General features: G+C 36.6%; 2 protein-coding genes across 14 annotated transcripts; both read right to left on the bottom strand.

Moving 5' to 3' along the window:
• Window positions 1-238: 238 nt before the first annotated feature.
• On the bottom strand, window positions 239-1,499 carry LOC131328942 (glycine-rich cell wall structural protein-like). Its single transcript, XM_058361926.1, has 2 exons — window positions 1,339-1,499; window positions 239-754 (listed from the first exon to the last, which is right to left on the bottom strand). Exons 1-2 carry the CDS (start codon window positions 1,448-1,450, stop codon window positions 471-473), a joined length of 396 nt encoding a protein of 131 aa, XP_058217909.1. The 5' UTR covers window positions 1,451-1,499; the 3' UTR covers window positions 239-470.
• Window positions 1,500-10,262: 8,763 nt separating this feature from the next.
• Window positions 10,263-21,149, bottom strand: LOC131328939 (uncharacterized). 13 transcript variants are annotated; one of them, XM_058361916.1, is made up of 5 exons: window positions 20,880-21,148; window positions 19,002-19,163; window positions 18,852-18,920; window positions 10,617-10,655; window positions 10,263-10,574 (listed from the first exon to the last, which is right to left on the bottom strand). In XM_058361916.1, exons 1-5 carry the CDS (start codon window positions 20,989-20,991, stop codon window positions 10,480-10,482), a joined length of 477 nt encoding a protein of 158 aa, XP_058217899.1. In that variant the 5' UTR covers window positions 20,992-21,148; the 3' UTR covers window positions 10,263-10,479. The 13 variants fall into 13 exon arrangements, with proteins under 13 accessions (XP_058217899.1, XP_058217900.1, XP_058217897.1 ...); XM_058361917.1 differs by lacking the exon at window positions 10,617-10,655 and having other exon boundaries at window positions 10,263-10,595; window positions 18,888-18,920; window positions 18,963-19,163; window positions 20,880-21,146; XM_058361914.1 differs by lacking the exon at window positions 10,617-10,655 and having other exon boundaries at window positions 18,852-19,163; window positions 20,880-21,149.
• Between the last annotated feature and the right edge of the window lie 1,843 nt (window positions 21,150-22,992).

The following is a 22,992-nucleotide window of genomic DNA, read 5'->3' as shown; positions in this document are numbered from 1 at the left end:
CAATGATCGGGCTCCAAGCATTAAGCTTGGGCTTGGCCGTGGTTTGGGTCTACAAGATTTAGATTCTTCATTATTGCTTTTGGATTTTAGAATTTATACTCGAAACATAAGAAGTGTTTGAAAAAAAAAAATTGAAAACGAGAGAGGATGCATGTTGCATTACACATAAACCGACGCAGGTCTCACAATTTCGACTATGCATGTTGTAGTTGGCAAAGCATGAAAAAAGAAAAAATACTAGAAAACATATTAATTCGAACTTATAACTGCTCCTTGTGCTTCGAAACATACCAATATTATTACAAGACTTTACACAAGTTGAAAACCAAACAAAGAAAAATACAAACCTTGCCTTAACAGAGAAACCGCCACATGGACTATTAATCTGAAGGGCTTGGTTAGATTTTCTTCATTATTCATACATACTTTACCAAGGTGCACAGATATCTTAAATACTAGCACCTATAAAGTTAATTCCCTTCTTCGTATCCGCCGCCTCCATGTCCACCTCGGCCACCCCCGTATCCTCCTCGGCCTCCTCCGTATCCGCCGCCACCATGTCCACCTCGGCCACCTCCACCTCCATATCCTCCTCGGCCGCCTCCGCCTCCATATCCACCGCGTCCGCCACCTCCATACCCGCCACCACCATATCCACCGCGCCCACCACCTCCATACCCGCCACCTCTATATCCTCCGCCACCACCATAATACTTGGCATCATCAAACCCATTGGTCTGTTCAGTAGCTTCCGCTGCACAAATGATATATATGCTTGAATAGTCTAGGGGTGATTAGAAACAAGTGTGGCAACAATTATATGAACAAATTGAGGCGAAAGGTCGAGTTGAAAATTGAAACTCATTTTTAATTCTAAAACTGAATTCATCTTTAATTGCACGTTCTGCCATGAAGAGAGGGAACGAACTAGAGGAACATATATTACTATGGTTACAACATTTCTTTTCAGTAATGGCAAAGCGAAAAATTATATCTCATTCAAGGTTGATGTGAGAATTAACTTTGATAAAATAAAGGCCTAAAAATCATAATATACTATTTTGTTGTATCAAACAAACTAAGCAAGGGTTTATACATTGGAAAAAATACTAATAAATAAAAACAAACGAAGATATTCAAGGTTTATATTGAAGATGTATTATGGAACGTTACGGTTCTCCAAATTAACCATATCACAAAAGTTTCATTTTTAATTCTCCTTTTTCTCTCATTTTCTGTCCAATTATAGCCGAAAACCAAGTGGAGAAATGACAGAGAATGAAACCATTAAAGGCAAATCCAGGCCTTAATCAAGGTATAAAATCAATCAATACTCACTTGAAGTAGTAGAAGGGGTAGTCTCAGCCAAATCCCTGGCTGTCACCTCGGAGGTGATGAAAAGAACAACGGCCAGAAAAAGGCCAAGGAAAGCAATTGTTTTGGAACCCATTTCCTTCTTTAGTTGATTAATTGGATTGGATGGAATGGAATGAAATTGAAGTTCAATTTTGATGTCTATTTATAGACTTGGAGTGGTTGCAGTGGCTGTGAGTCCACATTAAAAGGTCTTTGACATATGAGGCAGAATGTGGTTGGCTGTTGAGTATAGTTGGGTCATTTAATTATCGGTCTTGCTCTGAGCTGATCGACAATAAACACACTAGAAGATAAGAAAAATACGTATTTCTGTGTACTTTAACATCCTTTAATACATATTCACACACTTATTATTATCAGCCTATTAGGCTGATTTTAGAATTTTTTCCTTTAATTATCACAAAGTCCGCAACTTGCTACTACTCACTCTACTCAGTTCTCATGGTTCTGGAAAAGAGTTTAAATTCTGTCGACCTTACCGCCACCATCAATATGCATGGGCCTCACTATGCATTGCGTTTACTCAACTGTTCAATTTTTTAGAGTCTCTAGAGTTGTTTATTTTTTCAACAAGTCAACTTGATCGGACATTGAAAGATATTTAGAAAATTAAATTTGGGTTTTCAAAATGGACGGTTAGTAAGTATAAAGTTAAACTATTTATGACTGTCTATATTTTATAAAATAAAATTCAAGTTTTGATGTATCTATCAATATCTGATTAAGTTAAATTTTTGCGTGAATATGCTACTCTATAGGCTATATAAGATGAATAGTTCAAATTGAATGCATAGTGAGGCACACAATGGTGGTGGAAACCGTGGTGGTGGAAAGAATTTAAACTCTTCGAAAAAATATTTAGTACCACAATTGTACCGCACATTCGGGTAGTCGAGTTGTCTGTAGCATGTTAAGCTCGTCATCATATATACCCTACCCTTTATAATTAGTCACTCTTTTTTTTGCTTACTTGCTCACGTTATGAGAAAAAATCTCTGGAAACTGAGTTGAGATATAAATGTGACCCCACAAGCCCCGTGATAAGTGAATTCTGTCGCTAACCACTATGTTGATAGCACTAGTATCTAAAGTCAAAGGGGTAGCTCCAGGATTTTAGTTCGGCGATAACCAAAACGTAAAGAAAATTTTTTGTTGGTTGAAAATTAGTTAGCCTTAAAATATTTAATTTTGTTGAGTTGCATATGTGAATTTTCTTTTACTTTGATTGGCGACAATATGAAAAAAATTGAAATACATCAAAGTAACACCAAATTATATGAAAAGAAAATTATAAAATAGTAATGCATTTATTGAGGCCAAGTGTCGGCTTCAGGCTTGAACCCTCAACCTGTAATGCGCCCGCCCGTGGAAAATATAATCATTAAAAATTGGATTACCTTCTCAATTGGCAATGCGTTCTTTAAATTGAGAGTGTGACATATTTGATAAAGGCAAATGCTTAGGAATGCCCCTGGGGCACTTGATCAAGTGCAATTAATAATGCATTTATTGTTAATGGTTAATGCTAGTTTCTTGTTCCCATGTTATTAGCTTCACCAATTTTCATTAACTGTCACGGTAGAAATAATTTTAAGTACTAACTATGTCATTGCTTGAAGTTTTTTTCCGATGATAATGAATGCTTCACATTTCGATTTCAAATAAAAAGTCAATACCATAGCATATTGCAGTAACAAAAACTGATTTTCTTTTTTTGTAAATAAAAGCTCACCCTTCGTCAAAAGTTGGGAGAGAAAAAGAAGAGAAGATAGGATTGTTCCTCCAATTCACAGTTCACATTTTCCAATTCCTATTTTATTCATCTAATGTGTATGTGATATTTAAAGCCTCATAAAATTGTTATTATTCCAAAGATTTTTGCAATACCTGCAACATAAGATCCATATTCAACATGTTATAGTAAAAACGAACCGGAAAAGTAATCACTTTTATCCATATATATTTTGAAATATTCAAGATAAAGCCAATTTTTTGCACTTTTTGGGCTTTATTTTGGATATTTTCAAAAATAATTGGATAAAATTTATTCAATTGTTACTTTTTTGATTCCTTTCGTCAATAATCAACAAAAGGTTGTTGCAAATCTAACCAACGTGATTTTTTTTGAATAAAAACAATAAAAAAAGCCCAAAAACATCCAAAAATCTCTTACCGGAACGCCACTTGAATTTGAGCTGACTTAAATAGAGCATCTTTCCAAACCAATTTTTCGTTTTTTATGCTCCTACTTATTATTTTGGCTTCTAAAACAAAAGCTATTCTAAAGGGTAATGTTGGCAGCCAAGATGATGCAATTAATGTCGCTAACAGAATCTAGGAAAGTGCTTCCTACTATGCAAAATTTTAATGCGTAGAAATTCGTCGAATAAGATAAAACATTATTAATTACAATTAAAGAGGTGCCCCTAAATATCATTAACTTCAAATTACATCTTTAATTGCTATTGCCCCTAAGCAGATGCCCCAGGAGCACGTATTAGCTTGACCGTTTGATAAAAACTTATCCACGTCGGTCAATGCGGGACGTTTGTCAGAAAATGTTTATCAAATGCTCGTCCTTTTAGAGGAGGTTCAAACACACTCTCTCTCTCTCTCTCTCCTGTTCATCCTGTTGGAGGAGGTTCAACCGGGGGTGTTCTTTTTTATTTGTTCTTTGCAGGCATGCACCATTATTTCTTTTGTCTTCGTGTAGATTTAATTTTTGGGTATCATTCATTGCTCAAGAGCAGCTCCAACTGGAGCTTTTAATCCCGCCCTAAGTATTTGGGTTTCTCACTCAAATCTTAGGCTCAAGTCATTATAGCCAGCAGCAAGGTGGAGCTAAATATGCACCTATTGTATCCGTAATATGCGATCAGAATATCTTACATTCGGTCTCAACATAGGGACGATGAGATGCCTTGCAAATAGCTACATATAGTGTTGACGGCATTAAATCTTGACGAATTAATTAGGAAGTAGTTTACAAATAAGTATTTATTTTCTTAAAAATCCTTAGCGGAAACTATTTTGGACTTGCTCAAATGTTCATGTACTGCCGACACATTGGTCCCGCTAGCTGGATTATTAACCATGCATGCATGTGTTTAATTTAGACGTGTTTAATTTGTCAAAAGAAAATGAATCTTCCCATGATGTGAGTTCGTGTTCTGAATTGTTTGTGGATCTTGCCAATTACTAGTAATACATGAGTTCCTCGATCTTGTGGCTTTCATCTTTAATCTCTTTATGCATGTGGCCATCATTGTAGTCAGATTCAGATAAGGCGCGCATGTTTTCTTGATATAACTCAGATTCTTGATCATTTCACATTATGGTGATGAGAATTTAATCTAAACCTTCCACCAGTACTACATATTTTTAGCTACCCATTTTTAGTGACAACTATTTTGGAGTTAGCGATAACTTTATTGTCACTATAGTTCATTTATTTTGGAGAAATGATTTGTCACTTTTTTTTTGTTAACGCCACTAGCCTGCAACTATATTTTTGCACTAAAAATACACTTGCGGGAGAGTGACGTTAACGAAAAAGGAAGTGACAAAATCATCAGCCGTGCGTTTAAATTTGAAGTGGAAGAAGAGAATAAATTTTTTACATCGTCGTGTGAACATTTGTTTCCTTCAAATCAATTATATTGCGCTATGTTGCAAAACAGTAGTTCTAATCAATAAAACATGGTGACGTGGCGCAATATAATTGACTTAAAAAAAATAAATATTCACACCGACAATGTAAAAAATTTAATCTCGTGGAAAGATTGGACCAAGCTACATGCGAAAGACCCAAAAAATCTTTAGTAGATGCCCTTTGTTTAATTTCGCACGTGGATCGGATATAAGCATTGCATGTATGGGAAGAACAGTGCGGGACGGGTCCAAAAACCTACCCATGTGGATCGGATAAGGTTCATTCGGCGGTGTTGTTTTTTGGGCACAATTATTTTCTTTTGTTTTTTTCATAGGCAAATAAATTTATTAATCTTTGAAAATCTTGTGGACAAGGTTCATCCGGCGGTGTTGTTTTTGGGCACAATTATTTTCTTTTGTTTTTTTATAGGCAAACAAATTTATTAATTTTTGAAAATAAATTACAAATTAAAGATTAAACGGACCTCAAGTAGCATCAAGCCGGAAAAAGAGATAACCCATAAGGAAAAACAACAAGTTTCAACAATCATATACCAAAAAAGACCGAAAGGAAGAGAATAACAAACCAAAGTTAGTAAGAAGTCAACAATAACAGAGTAACACCAATTCTAAATGGACACCTAACACCTAAAACCCAAAAACACCCCCTAAAAGATACATCAAAGATCCCCAAAAGAAAACACCCCAAAGAGCACCCAAAAGAGACAACTTGAAGTCAAATCAACGTGTTGAGAAGCATGACCCTTTGCCCTTTCTCCATCTTCAGCTTGCATAATTGCGATTTCTAGATTTTTTTTTGAGAGGTAATTCACAGAGCGTGAACAGGTTGTTCTGTTCACAGAGCGGTCTATTCATTCGCGCAATCGATGGCTAAGATTCGTTTTCAATTCTGACCGGTTATAATTAAGTGTTACCGGTCATAATTGATTTTCAATCTGGACCGTTCAAAAACACTTTAATTTGGACATTCGCGATTAGCCTCCGTAAAACCTTATTTACAAAATGGTCCACAAATAAGATTTTCTTTTTTTTTTTTTTGGGTACATTTCTTCAGGTAACATCAATTGTTTAGGAGCAACTCCAATCGGAATGGTTAATTCAAGGTTACACCGTTAACCTGGGCAGCCTAAGCACCAGGCCATTAAAATTTGGGTTAAAGATCTCAAATTTTGAGATGTTTCACTTTCTTTTCTTTTTTCTTTTTTTTTTTTCCGTAACTGACGATTCATTAATAAATCATTGTCATTAATAAACCAAAATTAAGTGCTTACAAATCTGGGATATTTCTTCCCAACGAGATCTGCATAAAAAACAGAGGCAATACACATAGGAATAGGAGTGTGTGTGTGTGTGTCTATATATATATATATATACTAAAATCGGGGCATCCTTTGCCGATGCTAGATTTGCTTCTCGATAAATATGCTTGCATGAAGGACGCAACATCAAATTCTTTCTTCAGGAATCTGCAATCGAGTAAAATGTTAGCCATAGGATGATTAATCGAATTATTATATATATATATATATATATATATATATATACTAAAATCGGGGCATCCTTTGCCGATGCTAGATTTGCTTCTCGATAAATATGCTTGCATGAAGGACGCAACATCAAATTCTTTCTTCAGGAATCTGCAATCGAGTAAAATGTTAGCCATAGGATGATTAATCGAATTATTATCATTAATCCATATGGCGATCCTAGTCTTAATCCAATCCACAACCTCACTTTCATCTGGAATCTTGATATTGAACACAAGATCATTTCTTGCTAACCAAAGAGATCGACCAGAGTATAGCTAGCAAATAATCCAACCTTCCACAATGTTTCTCCAATTGCAAAAGCCATTATCAAATCAAAGCTAATCGGGAGATAGACAAAGTGCTTAACGTGCAAGTATTTGGAGTTCCATCTCTCAAAGCTTTGGCTCAAATCTCTATATCGATCTCTAGCCACTTCGTTGGCTAAATATACCTGCTAGATCGATGCAGTAAAATCTTAGCTACGGTCCTTTTATAGGGCTGTGCGCGCGTATTCTACAAATTACTATAGAGTGTTGAGAGCAATAAACCTTGTCGGATTTATGGAGTAATATTCTTTTTTTTAAGCGCATATTCAGTTTTTAGATAAACCCAAAAGGAGTAGGCCATCCACGTCAAGTTGGTGGACCATTCAATTAAATAGATTGCATATTTAATTTCCTTGATTCTTTATGCCAATTCGCAATGACTACCGACACTAAGGTCCCGGTAGGTGGATTATTAACCACGTGCTTTGGACATGTGTTGTATTTTGGAAAGGGTTTAGGTATAGACAACCCCCTTAAACTACTATACCCAAATTACGTTGACAAATACTTTTTGGACTAGCTCGTACAGCTAGCTCTATTTTGGACCTGTTTCGGGTTTTTTAAAGATGTTCAGAATCGCTCATTTTGTCTAAAATATTTCGTTCAAGGTCCATGTACAAAATCATGATCAGCCTAATCGAATATCGATAAGAGCATTTCACGAAACATCCAACCTCTTACATGAAAATACAATTTTAGAAGCTACCACATCATTATTCATGGTAAATCAGAAACCTTAATTCGTGTAAGGTCGAAGACCATACATAGTCGGTATGGGATAGCTAAAAAATTTATTCTCGGTGCTGATTTTCAAACACCTATATACATATACGGGGTGTAGTGCAGAGCTGGATAAAGCACAATATGGGAAATGGTAACTCTACATTCTTTTGGTTGGACAATTTGCACCTAATTGATAATATTGGCGTAGTTGTTAGGGCTTGAGACTTACGGTTTGCTCCCTTCTCAGGTCTCAGGTTCGAAACCTTTTGGATGCTACATATTAATTTCTTTGGGACCAATCAATACACAGTTAGGCAGGCAATCAGGTTCATTAGTCATGTTATCAGTTGGCATAACATTAGGCCCCGTTCCAGAAACCTTTTTAAAAAATAAACAGCTTATTTCACATTTACAAATTCAAAAATAATGTAAATGAAAAATGAATTTTAATTTTTTTTTGCATCATATAAAAGATAAAAAAAGATTCATATTATATATTTTTAGATTTCAATAAGCCCATAATTTTTTAGCTTAAAATTGCTTTCTTAAAAAATAAGGCTTTTTTAGATTTCTGGAATCCACTCTTAGTTTGGTTCAATCATTATGTCCCAAAATGGGGCTGTTAATCAATGGCCCTAGCTATTCAAGGTAGATTGGCCACAAAAGATAGGCAATCTTTGGATGCTCTTTTTCCAGTCTGGTTCGTTCTCAAATCTTGGGATATGGAATGGATATAGGGACCTTGGAGATTGATCGAGTGTCCCCTGGTTTAATTGGTAAAACAGTGGTAATGAGCCAAGTACTTCGGTGTTCAAGATTCCCTGCAGCTTCTATGTATCATTTGTATGAAAAAAAAAAATTATTAGGAAAAATACTTATTATATTATATATTAGAGTGAAAAATTTGTGCCATAATCATCTAGATGAAAGGGAAGAAATGACATGTTCTGACTTAAATATTGCACCGAATCATTTGGGCTTAACATGATTCACTGATAAGCTTACCTAAAAATAACTCGGTACCCGAGTTTAACACATCCCAGGGTTCAAAAGCGCGTCTCATCGAGTTCAGGTATCAAATTTTGAATATTTGTAGACAAAAAATAAGTAATCTTTCCTTAGAAACCAAAATCTTATAAATCATTTCATTTCTATTTTAATTATGTTGGAAGTATGTCTAAAAAAAATGGTCATACAGATCACAACCTAGGCCAGGCTGTGGGACTTCGTATACTGGGCTAGATTGAAGCCTACTCAAGCCTTTCGGCTTATATGAAGATTAGTCCATTTCCATTAGTCGTTTTAAATGGATCGAAAGGTTGTTTTCCTAACTTTTTTGCTCCAAGCCTTTACCATATTCTCTTCTTCAAAATATTTGTTTGACCAGATATGATGCGTAGATTACATATTTGATGCGTGATCGCTAGATTGAAGTATGTCTAAAAAAAATTTGATGATGCCAAGTATTATGGTAATTTCTTGGAAGTATGTCTAAAAAAAATGGTCATACAGATCACAACCTAGGCCAGGCTGTGGGATTTCGTATACTGGGCTAGATTGAAGCCTACTCAAGCCTTTCGGCTTATATGAAGATTAGTCCATTTCCATTAGTCGTTTTAAATGGATCGAAAGGTTGTTTTCCTAACTTTTTTGCTCCAAGCCTTTACCATATTCTCTTCTTCAAAATATTTGTTTGACCAGATATGATGCGTAGATTACATATTTGATGCGTGAACTAATTTTATAAGGTCCAAATTAAATGGCGTCTAATATGCCACAATAGGCAAGACAAACAATATCGTAAGAGTGATAAAAATATTTCTCTCACCATTAATCGCATGAGATCATATTTCTTATTTTCATATGTAGTCCAACCAATCATGTGCCATTTGAGTTTTACCATTTTCAACACGGATCCTCTAGAGAACCAATAATTGGGCTCCAAGCATTAAGCTTGGGCTTGGCTGTGGTTTGGGTCTGCAAGATTTAGATTCTTCATTTTTGTTTTTAGATTTTAGATTTTTATACTCGAAACTTTAGTGTATGAAAGAAATATGAAAAAGAGAGTTATACTTGCACTACATGAAAATCGGAATCTAGCAACGGTCAAAAGCGTCACTAAAGAATACAAAAAGCGTCGCTAAAGGCTATACCAACAATTTACCAACCTTTGGCCAAACCGTCGCGAGATATCCGTCACTGTTGGAAGTTCAATCCAACAAAATAATTCCAAATATATCCCACATTCTCCATTTATGATGGCAATTTGAAAACTGTAGTTGATTGATTGTAAGTTCATAAATTCTAGGGGTAATGTTGCCTTTTTTATTTTAATTCAAAAATAGTTTTGAATTAGGAAATAGTTTTGCATAATTGCTTAACATGCGAAGTAACTCAAAATGAATTTTTGGAGAATCCATAATCCAACCCTTGTGCGACATAAGTACGGAGGCCGGAAGGATCTATTCAGTAATTCATCGGTCCGGGTGAGATCATCTTTCTTCGGATTTATAAGTAGTCAATTTTGCCATGTTGCATAAGTGGCACATAAGCCGACGCAGGTCTCACAATTCCGATTCGACTAGGCATATGTTGTTGTAGGCAAAGCATGAAAAAGAGAAAATACTAAGAAACATATTCGAACTTATAGCTCCTTGTACTTCGAAACATACCAATAATATTACGACTTTACACAAGTTGAAAACCAAACATAGAAAAATACAAACCTTGCCCAAACAGAGAAACTGCTACATGACTATTAATCTGAAGGGCTTGGTTAGATTTTCCCCATTATTCGTACGTACTCTACCAAGGTGCACGGATATCTTAAATATTAGCACCTATATATAAAGCTAGTTCTCTTCTTCGTAACCACCGCCTCCATATCCACCTCGGCCGCCCCCGTATCCTCCTCGGCCACCTCCGTATCCTCCACCACCATATCCACCTCGGCCACCTCCATATCCTCCTCGGCCGCCTCCATATCCACCACGTCCGCCACCTCCGTACCCGCCGCCTCCATATCCTCCTCGGCCACCACCTCCATACCCGCCGCCTCCATATCCACCGCGTCCGCCACCTCCATACCCGCCACCTCTGTATCCACCGCCACCACCATAATACTTGGCATCATCAAACCCAGTGGTCTCTTCAGCAGCTTCAGCTGCACAAATGATATATATTCTTGAATAGTCTAGAGGTGATTAGAAACAAGCGTGGCAACAATTATATGAACATATTCAAGCTAAAGGTCGGGGGGTTTTTTTTTTTGAACGGCCGAAACATTTTTTTAAAACTTTCAAAACTCAACATATCGGAGTTACAAAGATTAGAAAGCTGAAAAGGCCAGGTGGGAACCAGCCCAACTGACAGTGACTGTTAAGACTCCCCTATGAAGACAATGCAAGTGAGGTGGCTTGCGAAGTATTAAAATTAATGAGATTATCCTGCTATCACCTCCTCTAGTACAATATATGAGATAATAATGAAATTAACTGCAAGCACATGAGGATGCTATTGGATTAGGTTTACATTGGTTTAGCCCGTTAAAAATAAAAATGAATTCATCTTCTAAATGAGCGATGATGACAAAAAAATTATCACTATAAGTGAAAAGCTGTCAATAAAAATTTTTAGCAACACATTTTTACTGACAGCTTAGTGACAACTTTTTTGTCACTGTCGCTCATTTTGTTTGTTTACTATCCATGGTTATGACATTTCTTTTTGGTAATTGCAAAGAGAAAAACTTCTCTCATTCAGAGTTGATGTGAGAATATATTAATTAACTTTGATAATATAAAGCCGTAAAAAGCATATATTATTTTGTTGTAAGTTCTCCAAACGATAGGGGTGCCAAAGTGGAGAGCTTTCAGGTTCTGTTTGGACGTACACAATTCCGCCATTGCTTTCATTATGCTATATATATTAATAAAGCACACAAACTATGGGTAGCAATGGAGATTTAAATAGTTCGTTTTGCAATTATTTTGCTATATAAAAGAGAATTAAACCAACATCACACAAGTTCATTTTTTATTCTATTTTTTCTCTCATATTCTGTCCAATTATAGCCGAAAACCAAGTGGAAAAATGTCATAGAATAAAACCATTAAAGGCAAATCTAGGCCTTAATCAAGGTATAAAATAAATCAATTCGGTTAAAATATACTAATAAACTCACTTGAAGTAGTAGAAGAGGTAGTCTCAGCCAAATCCCTGGCTGTCACCTCGGAGGTGATGAGAAGAACAACTGCCAGAAAAAGGCCAAGGAAAGCAATTGTTTTGGAACCCATTTCCTTCTTTAGTTGATTGGTTTGGATGGAATGGAATGAAATTGAAGTTCAATTTTGATGTCTATTTATAGGCTTGGAATTGCAGTGGCCGTGAGTCCACATTAAATGGTCTTTGACATATGAGGCACAATGTAGTTGGCTGTTGAGTAGTTAATTGGTCATTATATTAATTACTATCACAAAGTCAGCAACTCATTACTTCTCACTCTACTCAATTCTCATGATTGCGGAAAAAATGGACGATCAATACGTAAGTATAAAGTCATACTGCTTATTACGTACTTTGTATTTTACAAAATAAATTTAAGTTTTGATGTATCTATCAATATCCGATTATGTTTTTTTTTGCGTGAATATACTACTCTATGGGATATAAAAGATGAACAGTTTAAATTGAATGCATAGTGAGGTCCACAATGGTGGTAGAAACCGTGGGATTTCAACCTTGTGCAGAAAGAATTTAAACTCTTCAAAAAAAATACTCCTTCAGGTATTATTCGGGTTATCTGCAGCATGTTATGCTCGTCATCATTTATAACCTATCCTTCATTGTCACTCTTTTTTCGCCTACTCTCTCACGTTATGAGAAATAACCTCTCGAAACTGAGTTGAGATATTATATGTGACCCTACATGCCCCTTGATAAGTGATCTCCGTTGCTAACCACTATGTTGATACCACTAGTATCCGAAATCAAAGGGGTAGCTCTAGGATTTTAGTTCGGTGGTAACCAAAACTTAAAGAAATATTTTTAATATAAAATCATATATAAAATAAACAAATATATTTTGGTTGAAAATTACTTAACCTTAATACAGTTAATTTTGTTGAGTTACGTTATCTACGGACTCACAACTTTTAGTGAATTTTTTTTTACTTTGGTTACATATGAATAATTCATTGGTGATAATTAATATGGAAAAAATTAAAATACATAAAAGAAACACCAAATTATATGGAAAAAAAATTATAAAATGACAATGCATTTATTGAGCTCAAGTGCCGGTTTGAACCCTCAACCTATAATGCACCCGCCCTTGAAAAATATAATAATTAAATAGGATTACCAACGCCATTGGCAATGCGTTATTTAATTTGAGAGTGCGACATATTTGCTAAAAACTTATCCACGCCGGCCAATGCGGGACCTTTGTCAGAAAATCTTGATCATTCAACCGGGCCTCTCTCTCTCTCTCTCTCTCTCTCTCTCTGTTCATCCTGCTGGAGGAGGTTCAACCGGGGGTGTTCTTTTTTATTTGTTCTTTGTAGACATGCACCATTATTTCTTTTGTCTTCGTGTAGATTTTTTTGGGGTATCAATCATTGCTTAAGAGCAGCTCCACCTGGAGCTTTTAATCCGGCCCTAATTGACAAGCAACGTTCAAGTTTGAAGTGGAAGAATGCTCTGAGCCGGCCAGATGAGGAAAAATTTGACACCTCCAAATTAACAAAGCAATGACAAATTTGCATGGCATCCTAATTCGACGAATTGACATTTCAATTAACTCAAACCATAACGTGAAATTTGAAATGTGAAAAGATGTTAAATCATTTCTTCGGAAACATTATTCAACACGCATCCTTTGAAGGTGCACATATCATTGGCATGTATTGTGCAGTTCTTATTGTGTCACTTCATGATAAATGATCGAGAATCGGTCAATTAGTAAGTTATCTATAATGATTCACAACTTTATTACACGGAATCAAAATATTTTGGTCTCCTCCCCCGGGCTCCTCCTACCCTTAATTCCTTCCCTAAAACTTTCATGTTCGGACTTGTTCTCCTAACCCTATTGCTACATGTTCAATCTTCTGGCCTCGTCCTCCTCCTCCTCTCATTGGCCATCCGCCGGTTTTTTCCACTTGGGTAACCGGTTCGGCCTAACGGCGAGGGCGTCCGATGAGGGGGATGGTGATGAGTATCGTGACGTCACCCATCGTGATTCTACTCCTGGGTAGTCACGGTTTGGGCTTAACGGCAAGCAGTGGCTCACGTCTGGTGCATGGATTTGGATCGAGTCTTAATGCCTGGGAGTTCGAGGGTGGTGACTGTTGGCGTCGCTTGGTACCACCGTGGTTGGTTTCTTAGGTCGTTTGTGGGAGCCGAATCGACTGTGTCTCGGCGGCCATTGATGAGATTCCGGCTGCGCACGGGGGCTCTTGCCGACGAGGTTGCCTGCTGGCGCTATGGTGGTTTGGTCAATCCGGGGTGGGTCTTTTTGGTGGGGTTCGGTGGCGCCGAAGAGGCTAGACGGCGACTTGTGGTGCTGTGGATGTTTTCTATTTTGGGCTGCTTTATGGTTAGGTTTGGGTTTTTTTGACTCGGCTTGCTCCTTTGTGGGCTTGCTGCTTTGGGCTGATTTGAGTTGTTCTAATTTGGGCATTTAGGCCTTTGGATTTTCAGAAATGATATTGGTATCGACGGGGTCGGTACCGAAATCGTAGGGACGGCCATGCCGGGCAGTCTCCGGCCACCGGACGGCCGATCCGAGCCGTCCAAAAATTTAAAAAGAAAAAAACAAGCGGGCTAGCGCGGGAATCAACGGCATCCGAGGTGTGTAAGATGCTTGATCCGAGCACCCTTTTTCGTGTATATACGAAAAAAGGGTGCTCATACCGAGCACCTTACACACCTCGGATGCCGTTGATTCCCGCATAAGGCCCCCTTGTTTTTTTTTTTAGAATTTTTGGACAGCTCGGATCGGCCGTCCGGTGGCCGGAGACGGCCCGGCGCGGCCGTCCCTACGGTTTCGGTACCGACGGGGTCGGTACTTGTAGCATCACTCATGGATTTTATTGAGCTTGTTGTTGTTTGATCTGGGCGTTTTAGGCCCATAGGGGTTGGGGCTTGTCTAGGTTTTCGAACATCGCCCGATTAGGTGTTTGGGCCTCGGCTCAATAGGTGTTTTCTTTCATACAGCCTTTGGTTGGATTTCCGTCCCTTCGCCCCCAACTTGATGTACAATTTTTCAAGTTTTCTTAATAAAACTTTGTTGCCTCTATCCAAAAAAACAACTTGTAACTTCTCAACAATAGAGAATTCGTGTCCACTTTTGAAGCTATGAGCATGTCCACTTTTATCTCAAATATTGATGCCTTGTGATATCGGAACGAGCTGAATGATGAGTTGGTGTTTTTTTTTTTATCAGCAAAAATTAATTTCATTAACTCATAAACACGAAGTTACAGAGATAATAAGAACTTAGATACACTAGCCTGACCATCCAAGACCCTTCTCCAAACCACATGGAGGAACTGAGATAGGCCCAACAGGCTGAGCCTAAACTAGAATACACCTATTGAGACAAGTTCACACCTAAAAAAGGCCAAAAACCCAGATCAATACAAATCAGCACAAACAAAAGCCAAGCCCAGAATACACCTATTTTGATTCTTGCTGATATATGTTTGCTGGGAATCTCATGATCTAATGGGAGTAGTTTGCTGCATTTGTTGTTAATGGTCCTAATCTGAAGGATAAGCTGAAATCTGCAGCAATCTTGCTCAAGTCTCCTTTCGAGTTCAATTTTCGACCTGAGCTGAAGGATGATCTGAACGCTGAACTCTTGCTGAAGTTTCCTTGTGTTTGAGTTTATGATCTAATGAGATTGCTCCTGAGAAATCTAGTTTGACTGATTGAGACTTATTCAATCTTCATTGAATGTAATTTTCTTCTCTTTTTTCTTTTCTGTAGGTTTTTACAGTACCTCTTTCTTTAAGGTTTGTATTTGGTATTTTCTTGACATACCCTTTGTCAAGTTCTTAATAAATTTTGTTGCCTATCAAAAAAAATAGAGAATTCATTACATTTGGTACGTCTCATAAATTTTATATTTAAAACTCATAACTTTTCAATAATAGAATTCATAATATTTTTTTAATAAAAATCATAACATTTTGGTATGCTTCTTAACTTTTATACTAAACATCGAAAATTTTCAGCAATAGAATTCATTACACTTTTGCTAGGAATCATGAAGTTTTGGCTCTCTTAAATTTTATACTAAAATTACGTCAAAATCACGTCACTTTTAAGCAGTAGAATTCGTATTGATTTTACTAGTTATCATAATATTTTGGTTCGCCTCGTTATTTCTTACAAAAAAAAACCTGAAACTTTTCAATAATAGAATCCATAACAATTTCATTAGGAATCATACCATTTTGGTTCAATTCGTAACTTATAGATTTATGTTTGTTGTATATATTAAAAAAGATATATTTCTGACTACTTACGATAGGGCTATCGTGCACTACTTTCAAAAATGAAAAGGTTAAAAGCAAAATATTATAGATTTATGTTCGTTGTACAAATTTATGATCATGTGTTTATTTTGTCCCTTGTAAGCTCAAGCTATGTTTATGTATGTACTGGAAGCAAGCCACCTGTATCATCAAGATATATATTAGTTGTCCATCAAGTGTTCTTAATAAAACTTTTGTTGTCTATAAAAAAGAAAGATATAAATTAGTTCCTCGCACAATTTTTGGGTTCAACTCTCCATAGGTAGTTGTTGTGACTATACATACTGTTTCATGCCCTTAGAGCACAATGGGATTTTGGCTTCAACGTCAATATAGGTGCGATAAGATCACCTATAAATGGCTGTATCCTCTATGGTATTGCGGGCAATAATTCTTGACAAATTTGTGAACGAACCTCGTTCCGCTAATATTTTTATTTTGTAAGTACGTATTTATCACTTTATGAGATAGGTCATTCTCTTGCAATATATTGCATTTAATTTAAAAAATAAATATTTATTTTTCTTAACGGAATGGACCCGTGGAGTAACGTACTTATCTGCATATTCATCTTTTTAGATAAGCACGAAAGAAGCAGGCCACCCACATCAAGTAGGTGGACCATTTCAAGTGTATATAATCTCTACCGCCTTGAGTTTGATTGTTTGCCATCGTCCAAACTTCATTAAATTTGCTATTTTAGGAAGTGGACAAAATAATATCATCTTTTCTTCTCTTTTATTTTTTTTCAAAAGTGAGAAGATTATATTGATAAACGCTCAGCGGCACAAAATAGTGACCATTACAAAGAATTTGGACAAAGCCAAACTAATCGTCTAACAAATAAAAACGAGTAAGTCACAAGACAATCGATATCTTTCTTCCTAACCTAGGCATGACCTGACGCAACAGCGATACTTTTAAACTGCCTAACATCTAATTAGGAGTCTCAAAAGAGAAAAAAATGCAAAGTTAAGGATAAAAGACACCAAATATCCAGACAATCAGATGCACTCCAACCAAGGATGAACGCACCAATGAACTCCCAAGAACTACAGATCTGTCAAGTCGCCACGAGTTGCCCCGCCACAGACATCGTGTAGTGATAGAACATTGAAGAACAAAATATCGTTGATTCGTTGTAAAGCAACCTTGATTGAGAGAACCTGATTTGTAGACAAAATTCATCCAAAGACGAAACTAACAATTCTCGTAAAATGAGAGACAAACTCTCGTTAAACAAGAGACAAAACTCTAACAGATCAAACGAAAAGTCGTTGATCTGGAGAGACGGAAGAGAAAAAGAAAAAGCAAAGAAAACGAGTCAGAATAGTACCATGGTCTTCCCATCCTGCCGCCGCACACGGATATGGAACCCACAGGGAGAGGGGAAGGGAGAAGAGGAGTTGCGGTGGCTAGGGTTGAGAGAAAGAGGGGGAGAGAGATTGGGTCGGCAAAAAAGGAGACTCGATAATATCCTCTTTTCCGAGACATGAAAAACCACTCTTCTTCTCATTTAATTTGTTGATTCCTTCCCTTTTTTTTATTGAGATATGTCAATTTGGAGGGAAAGTTTTCAATACACATCCTTTAAGGTGTGTACCATATATACTTATTGTGTGGTTCATTTTAATGCCGCCTTATAAAAAATTACTTGTAGAACCGGTCATTCATAACATTTTATTTCCTATCGTAAATTTTATACAAAAAAATCGTAACTTTTCATTAATATGATTCGTAACGTTTTAGTAATAGATTCATAACATTTTAGGAATCATAACATTTTGGTGTGTTTCAATGATGGTGCATATGATACACACCAAAATAAGAGGGTGTATTGTAGTACTTCCCCAATTTGGAATGACTAGCAAATGCTGGGAGAAATTATTAGTGCAAATGTCGATGTGCGAATGGACCCCTGATCTTCATTTATTAGCACATAAATTAACCCATATAGTTTGTAGACCTATGTGCCACTAACATTCGTTCTGCTTGTAAAATTATCTAAATGTACTCATCTTCTTCATGTATCTTACACCCCACGCTAATATTTCTATATATAATGTTAGTATTATTGACGTTTTTCGAATACCGACAAACCATTTGAGTATGTAAATAAATGTTGCCCGATATATCCCACAATAAGTGAAATAAGCAATATTATAAGAGTGATAAAATAATGCTCTCACTATAAGTCGTCTAACGAGATCAATCTTGTATCAGGTTATATAGCCCGATCTGATCAACCATATTAATTGTCCATTAATTTGGTCCGGGTGAGATTATCATTCTTCGAGTTTATAAGCAGTCCAGCCATTTTGCCATGTTACATAATTAAGTTGGCACATAAGCCGACGCAGGTCTCACAATTAATTTCGACTAGGCATGTTGTAGTTGCCAAAGCATGAAAAAAGAGAAAATACTAGGAAACATATTCGAACTTATAGCTCTTTGTGCTTTGAAACGTACCAATAATACATGATTTTACAAAAGTTTGAAAACCAAACATAGATAAATAAAAACCTCACCCTAACAGAGAAATTGCTACATAACTATTAATCTGAAGGGCTTGGTTAGCTTTCCTCCATTATTCATACGTACTCTATTAAGGTGCACGGATATCTTAAATATTAGCACCTATAATTAATTCCCTTTTTCGTAACCACCGCCTCCATATCCACCTCGGCCGCCTCCGTATCCGCCGCCACCATATCCACCTCGGCCGCCTTCATATCCACCGCGTCCGCCACCTTCATACCCGCCGCCTTCATATCCACCACCGTGTCCGCCACCTTCATACCCGCCGCCTTCATATCCACCGTGTCCGCCACCTTCATACCCGCCGCCTCCATATCCACCTCGGCCACCACCTCCATACCCGCCGCCTCCATATCCATCCCGTCCGCCACCTTCATACCCCCCACCTCTGTATCCACCGTCACCATCATAATACTTGGCATCATCAAACCCATTAGTCTGTTTAGCAGCTTTAGCTGCACAAATGATATATATACTTGAATAGTCTAGAGGTGATTAGAAACAAGCGTGGCAACAATTATATGAACATATTAAAGCGAAAGGTTGGTTTTTTTTTTGAACGGCCAAAACTTTTAATTAAAACTTTCAAAACTCCTACATATGGGACTTGAGAAAATCTTATTTCCTTAACATGTGCTTATAGCACTCAATCATGATTGTTTAAAAGTGATTTGGACGGTCAAGATGTTAATAAAACTTTTTCCGAAAAGAGTTAATTGTGACCGATCATAATTGAAAACGAATCTCAACCTTTAATTGCGTGAATAGACGGTTGTGATTGATTGGTGCCGTAAACACACTCTTTACAGCACACTCTCATCGGAGTTACAAAGATTAGAAAGCTGAAAAGGCCAGGTGGGAACAAACCCAAGTGACAGTGACCGGTAAGACTCCCCTATGGTAAGCTGGATGGAAATTGAAACTCAATCAAGACAATGCAAGTGAGGTGGCTTGCATTGATTAAAATTGGTTTAGCCTGTAAAAAATAAAACTGAATTCACCTTTGATTCTTTTTTTTTAGGGAATTGATTTTGCGAATTCCTTTTTGTTAATGTCACTCACTTTCTCTCACAAAACAAATCATCTAATAAAGCTACAAAGGGGGAGTGGCATTAACAAAAAGGGGAGTGGCAAAATCACTCCCTTTTCTTTATATCAGCAAAGAAAAAATTTCCATATCATTAAAAATTGTTGGAGTTTGTTCCACATTGGTTAATTATCTTCTCCAAAACTCGTATATAAGACTGGGTGGCCTCTCCACTCATTGTCAATTGGTCTTGAGTTGAATGCTTTAACATGATATCAGAGTTAGAGTTTCGGAGAATTTGTTCTACCTTATTTGTGTTATAAGTGCACCATTATTTGATAATTAATTATTTTCTTAAAAACTAGTATATGAGCCTGAGCGATTTTTTCACTCATTGCCAATTGGTCATGAGTTAGATGCTTTAACCACAATGAAGAATTATCTTTAATTCTAAAAAACCTTTTAAGTAGAGATTCATTGTTTTACCACACTACACTTGCATTCTTGAAATCGTGAATTTGTAGGATTTATGATAATAATGATGCACAAGCAATCTCAAAAAGTAATATTAGAATAACTAAAACACCTTTACGTAGACTTTTTTCTTACGGCACATAACCAAGATTTTATTGCACGTTCTGCCATGAAGAGAGGAAAAAAACTAGAGGAATATATATGACTAACTACGTGCATGATTATGCCATATCTTTTTGGTAGCTAGTAACTGCAAAGAGAAAAACTTTTCCCATTCAGAGTTGATGTGAGAATTAACTTTGATAATATAAGGCCGTAAAAAGCATATACTACTATTACTAAAACACAATTCCGCCATTGTTTTCATTATGCTATTAAAACACACAAACTATGGGTAGCAAATGGAGATTTAAATAGTTCGTTTTGCAATTATTTTGCTATATGAAAGAGAATTAAACCAATATCACAATTCACACACGTCGCTGTTCAAAAAAATAAAATAAAATCACACACGTTCATTTTTATTTTTTTCTCCTTTTTCTCTCATTTTCTATCCAACTATAACCGCAAACAAAGTGAAAAAATGACACAGAATGAAACCATTAAAGGCAATTCCAGGCCTTAATCAAGGTACAAAATCAATCAATCCGGTTAAAATATATAAACTCACTTGAAGTAGTAGAAGGGGTTGTCTCAGCCAAATCCCTGGCTGTCACCTCGGAGGTGATGAGAAGAACAACGGCCAGAAAAAGGCCAAGGAAAGCAATTGTTTTTGAACCCATTTCCCTCTTTAGTTGATTGGTTGGAATTGAATGGAATGAAATTGAAGTTCAATTTTGATGTCTATTTATAGGCTTGGAGAGGAGAGATTGCAGTGGCTGTGAGTCCACATTAAAAGGTCTTTGAAATATGAGGCACAATGTGGTCGGCTGTTGAGTAGTTAATTGCTCATTAAATTAATTATCACAAAGTCAGCAACTCGAGAAATTTTTCAGTGCCTGGTAGGCACGGGTCACATGGTGCCGAGCACGTATTTTGGCCGTCCAAACGTGTTTTGGACAGTCCAGATTTGTTTGGATAATTTGTTAATTTTTTAGTATAAAATTACCAAAATACCCTCTCAAGCCTAAATAAATCTGGATTGTCCAAAACACGTTTGAACAGCCGAGATGGTACTCGGCACCACGTGGCCCGTGCCCACCCGGCACCACGTGGCCCGTGCCCACCCGGCACTGAAAAACTTCTCCAGCAACTCACTACGATTCAGTTCTCATGGTTCCGGGGAACCGTCTAAATTCGGGACACCTTACCGCCGCCCTCAATGAGGGCCTCACCTGGCGTTGCATTTTACTGAACTGTTTATCTTGTAAGTGTGAGTGTTTATCTCTTTAAAAGTCTGTTTGATTGGACATCAATAGATATATAAAAAATTTAATTTGTGTTTATAAAATGTACAGTCAGTAACTATAAAGTTAAACTGTCTATGGCTATTTTATAAAATAAAATTCAAGTTTTGATGTATCTATCAATATTCGACTGCCCGTTTCAGAACACCTTCTTAAAAAATAAGTGTTTATTTCACATTTTCAAACTAAAAAATAATGTAAATGAAAAATAATTTTTTGATTTTTTTTTTGCATTGTATAAAAGATCTCATCAAAATCTTTCAAACAAGATCCGTTTTGCATATTTTTAGATTTTATTAAGCCCATTATTTTTGAACTTGAAACTACCTTCTTTAAAAAATAAGTACTTAAAACCCGTTCTGGAACGGTGCTGGCTAAGTTTCGCTAAGGAATGCTTGGGATTTTTAGACTTTTTCTTGTTTTGTTCTTATTCAAATATTGAACAAAGACAAAAAAATTCCAAAAATTTTAGTGAAACTTAGCCTAAGCTAAATTTTTGCGTGGATACACTAGTCTAGGGGCTATATAAATTGAACAGTTCAAATTGAATGAATAGTAAGGCCCACAATGGTGATGGAAAGCGTGGGATTTTTACCATAGGTGAAAAGAATTTAAACTCTTCGAAAAAGAGGATTCGTACATAGATAAATTACGGGTCAGTCCAAAAACAGTCCCTTAATTTCTATTTAGAAGTATGACACATTTTTATTTCTTTGCAAGTATAAGTAGGAAAGTGTGGGCCTCTCATTAATGGTGCATTTTTAGATTGGGCTAAAGTTTTGAGAATATGGGCCAATTATTTGGATTGACCCGTAATTTATCGTTGGTACATTCCATGACTCTGTGTCCATGAAATTGAACATGAAAGGTAATTAAAGGTCTAGATTCATAGTGATGTGAATTTAAACCATTCATTACCTTTTATGTTTTGTTTCATGGACTCAGAATCATGAATCCTAATATTTATGTTTGAAAAAATATTTAGTGCCGCAATTGTACTGCACCTTCGGGTATTTAGGTTGTCTGCACCATGCTAATCAGCTCGTCATCATACCCTTAGGCCTTATCCTTTAGGGGGAATTCGTGTTCAGTGGAACTAGGGGAAAAAAATTCTCAACCCATGAATAGGTTTTCTGGAAATTGCCCCAATATGAAACCGTAAAAAACAATTTCTCATACATGGAAAGATGATGTAAAAAGACTAATATAACCCATACACATTTGAAAAGGACGCAGGGCTCTAGTGTGGCTCGTGGCACAGGGACCCACACAAAAAAGGGTATCGTTTTTGGAGGAAAAAAAATTTTAAGCTTCATATTTGCAATCCTATGAAGCAGAAACGTGATTATAAAAGCCTTAGAGATAAAATTTAATTAT

This window comes from Rhododendron vialii, chromosome 6a (assembly GCF_030253575.1).
Source record: "Rhododendron vialii isolate Sample 1 chromosome 6a, ASM3025357v1".
Classification (NCBI taxonomy): Eukaryota; Viridiplantae; Streptophyta; class Magnoliopsida; order Ericales; family Ericaceae; genus Rhododendron; species Rhododendron vialii.
The sequence above is the reverse complement of the archived record's forward strand: the minus strand, read 5'-3'. Positions and strand labels throughout refer to the sequence as shown.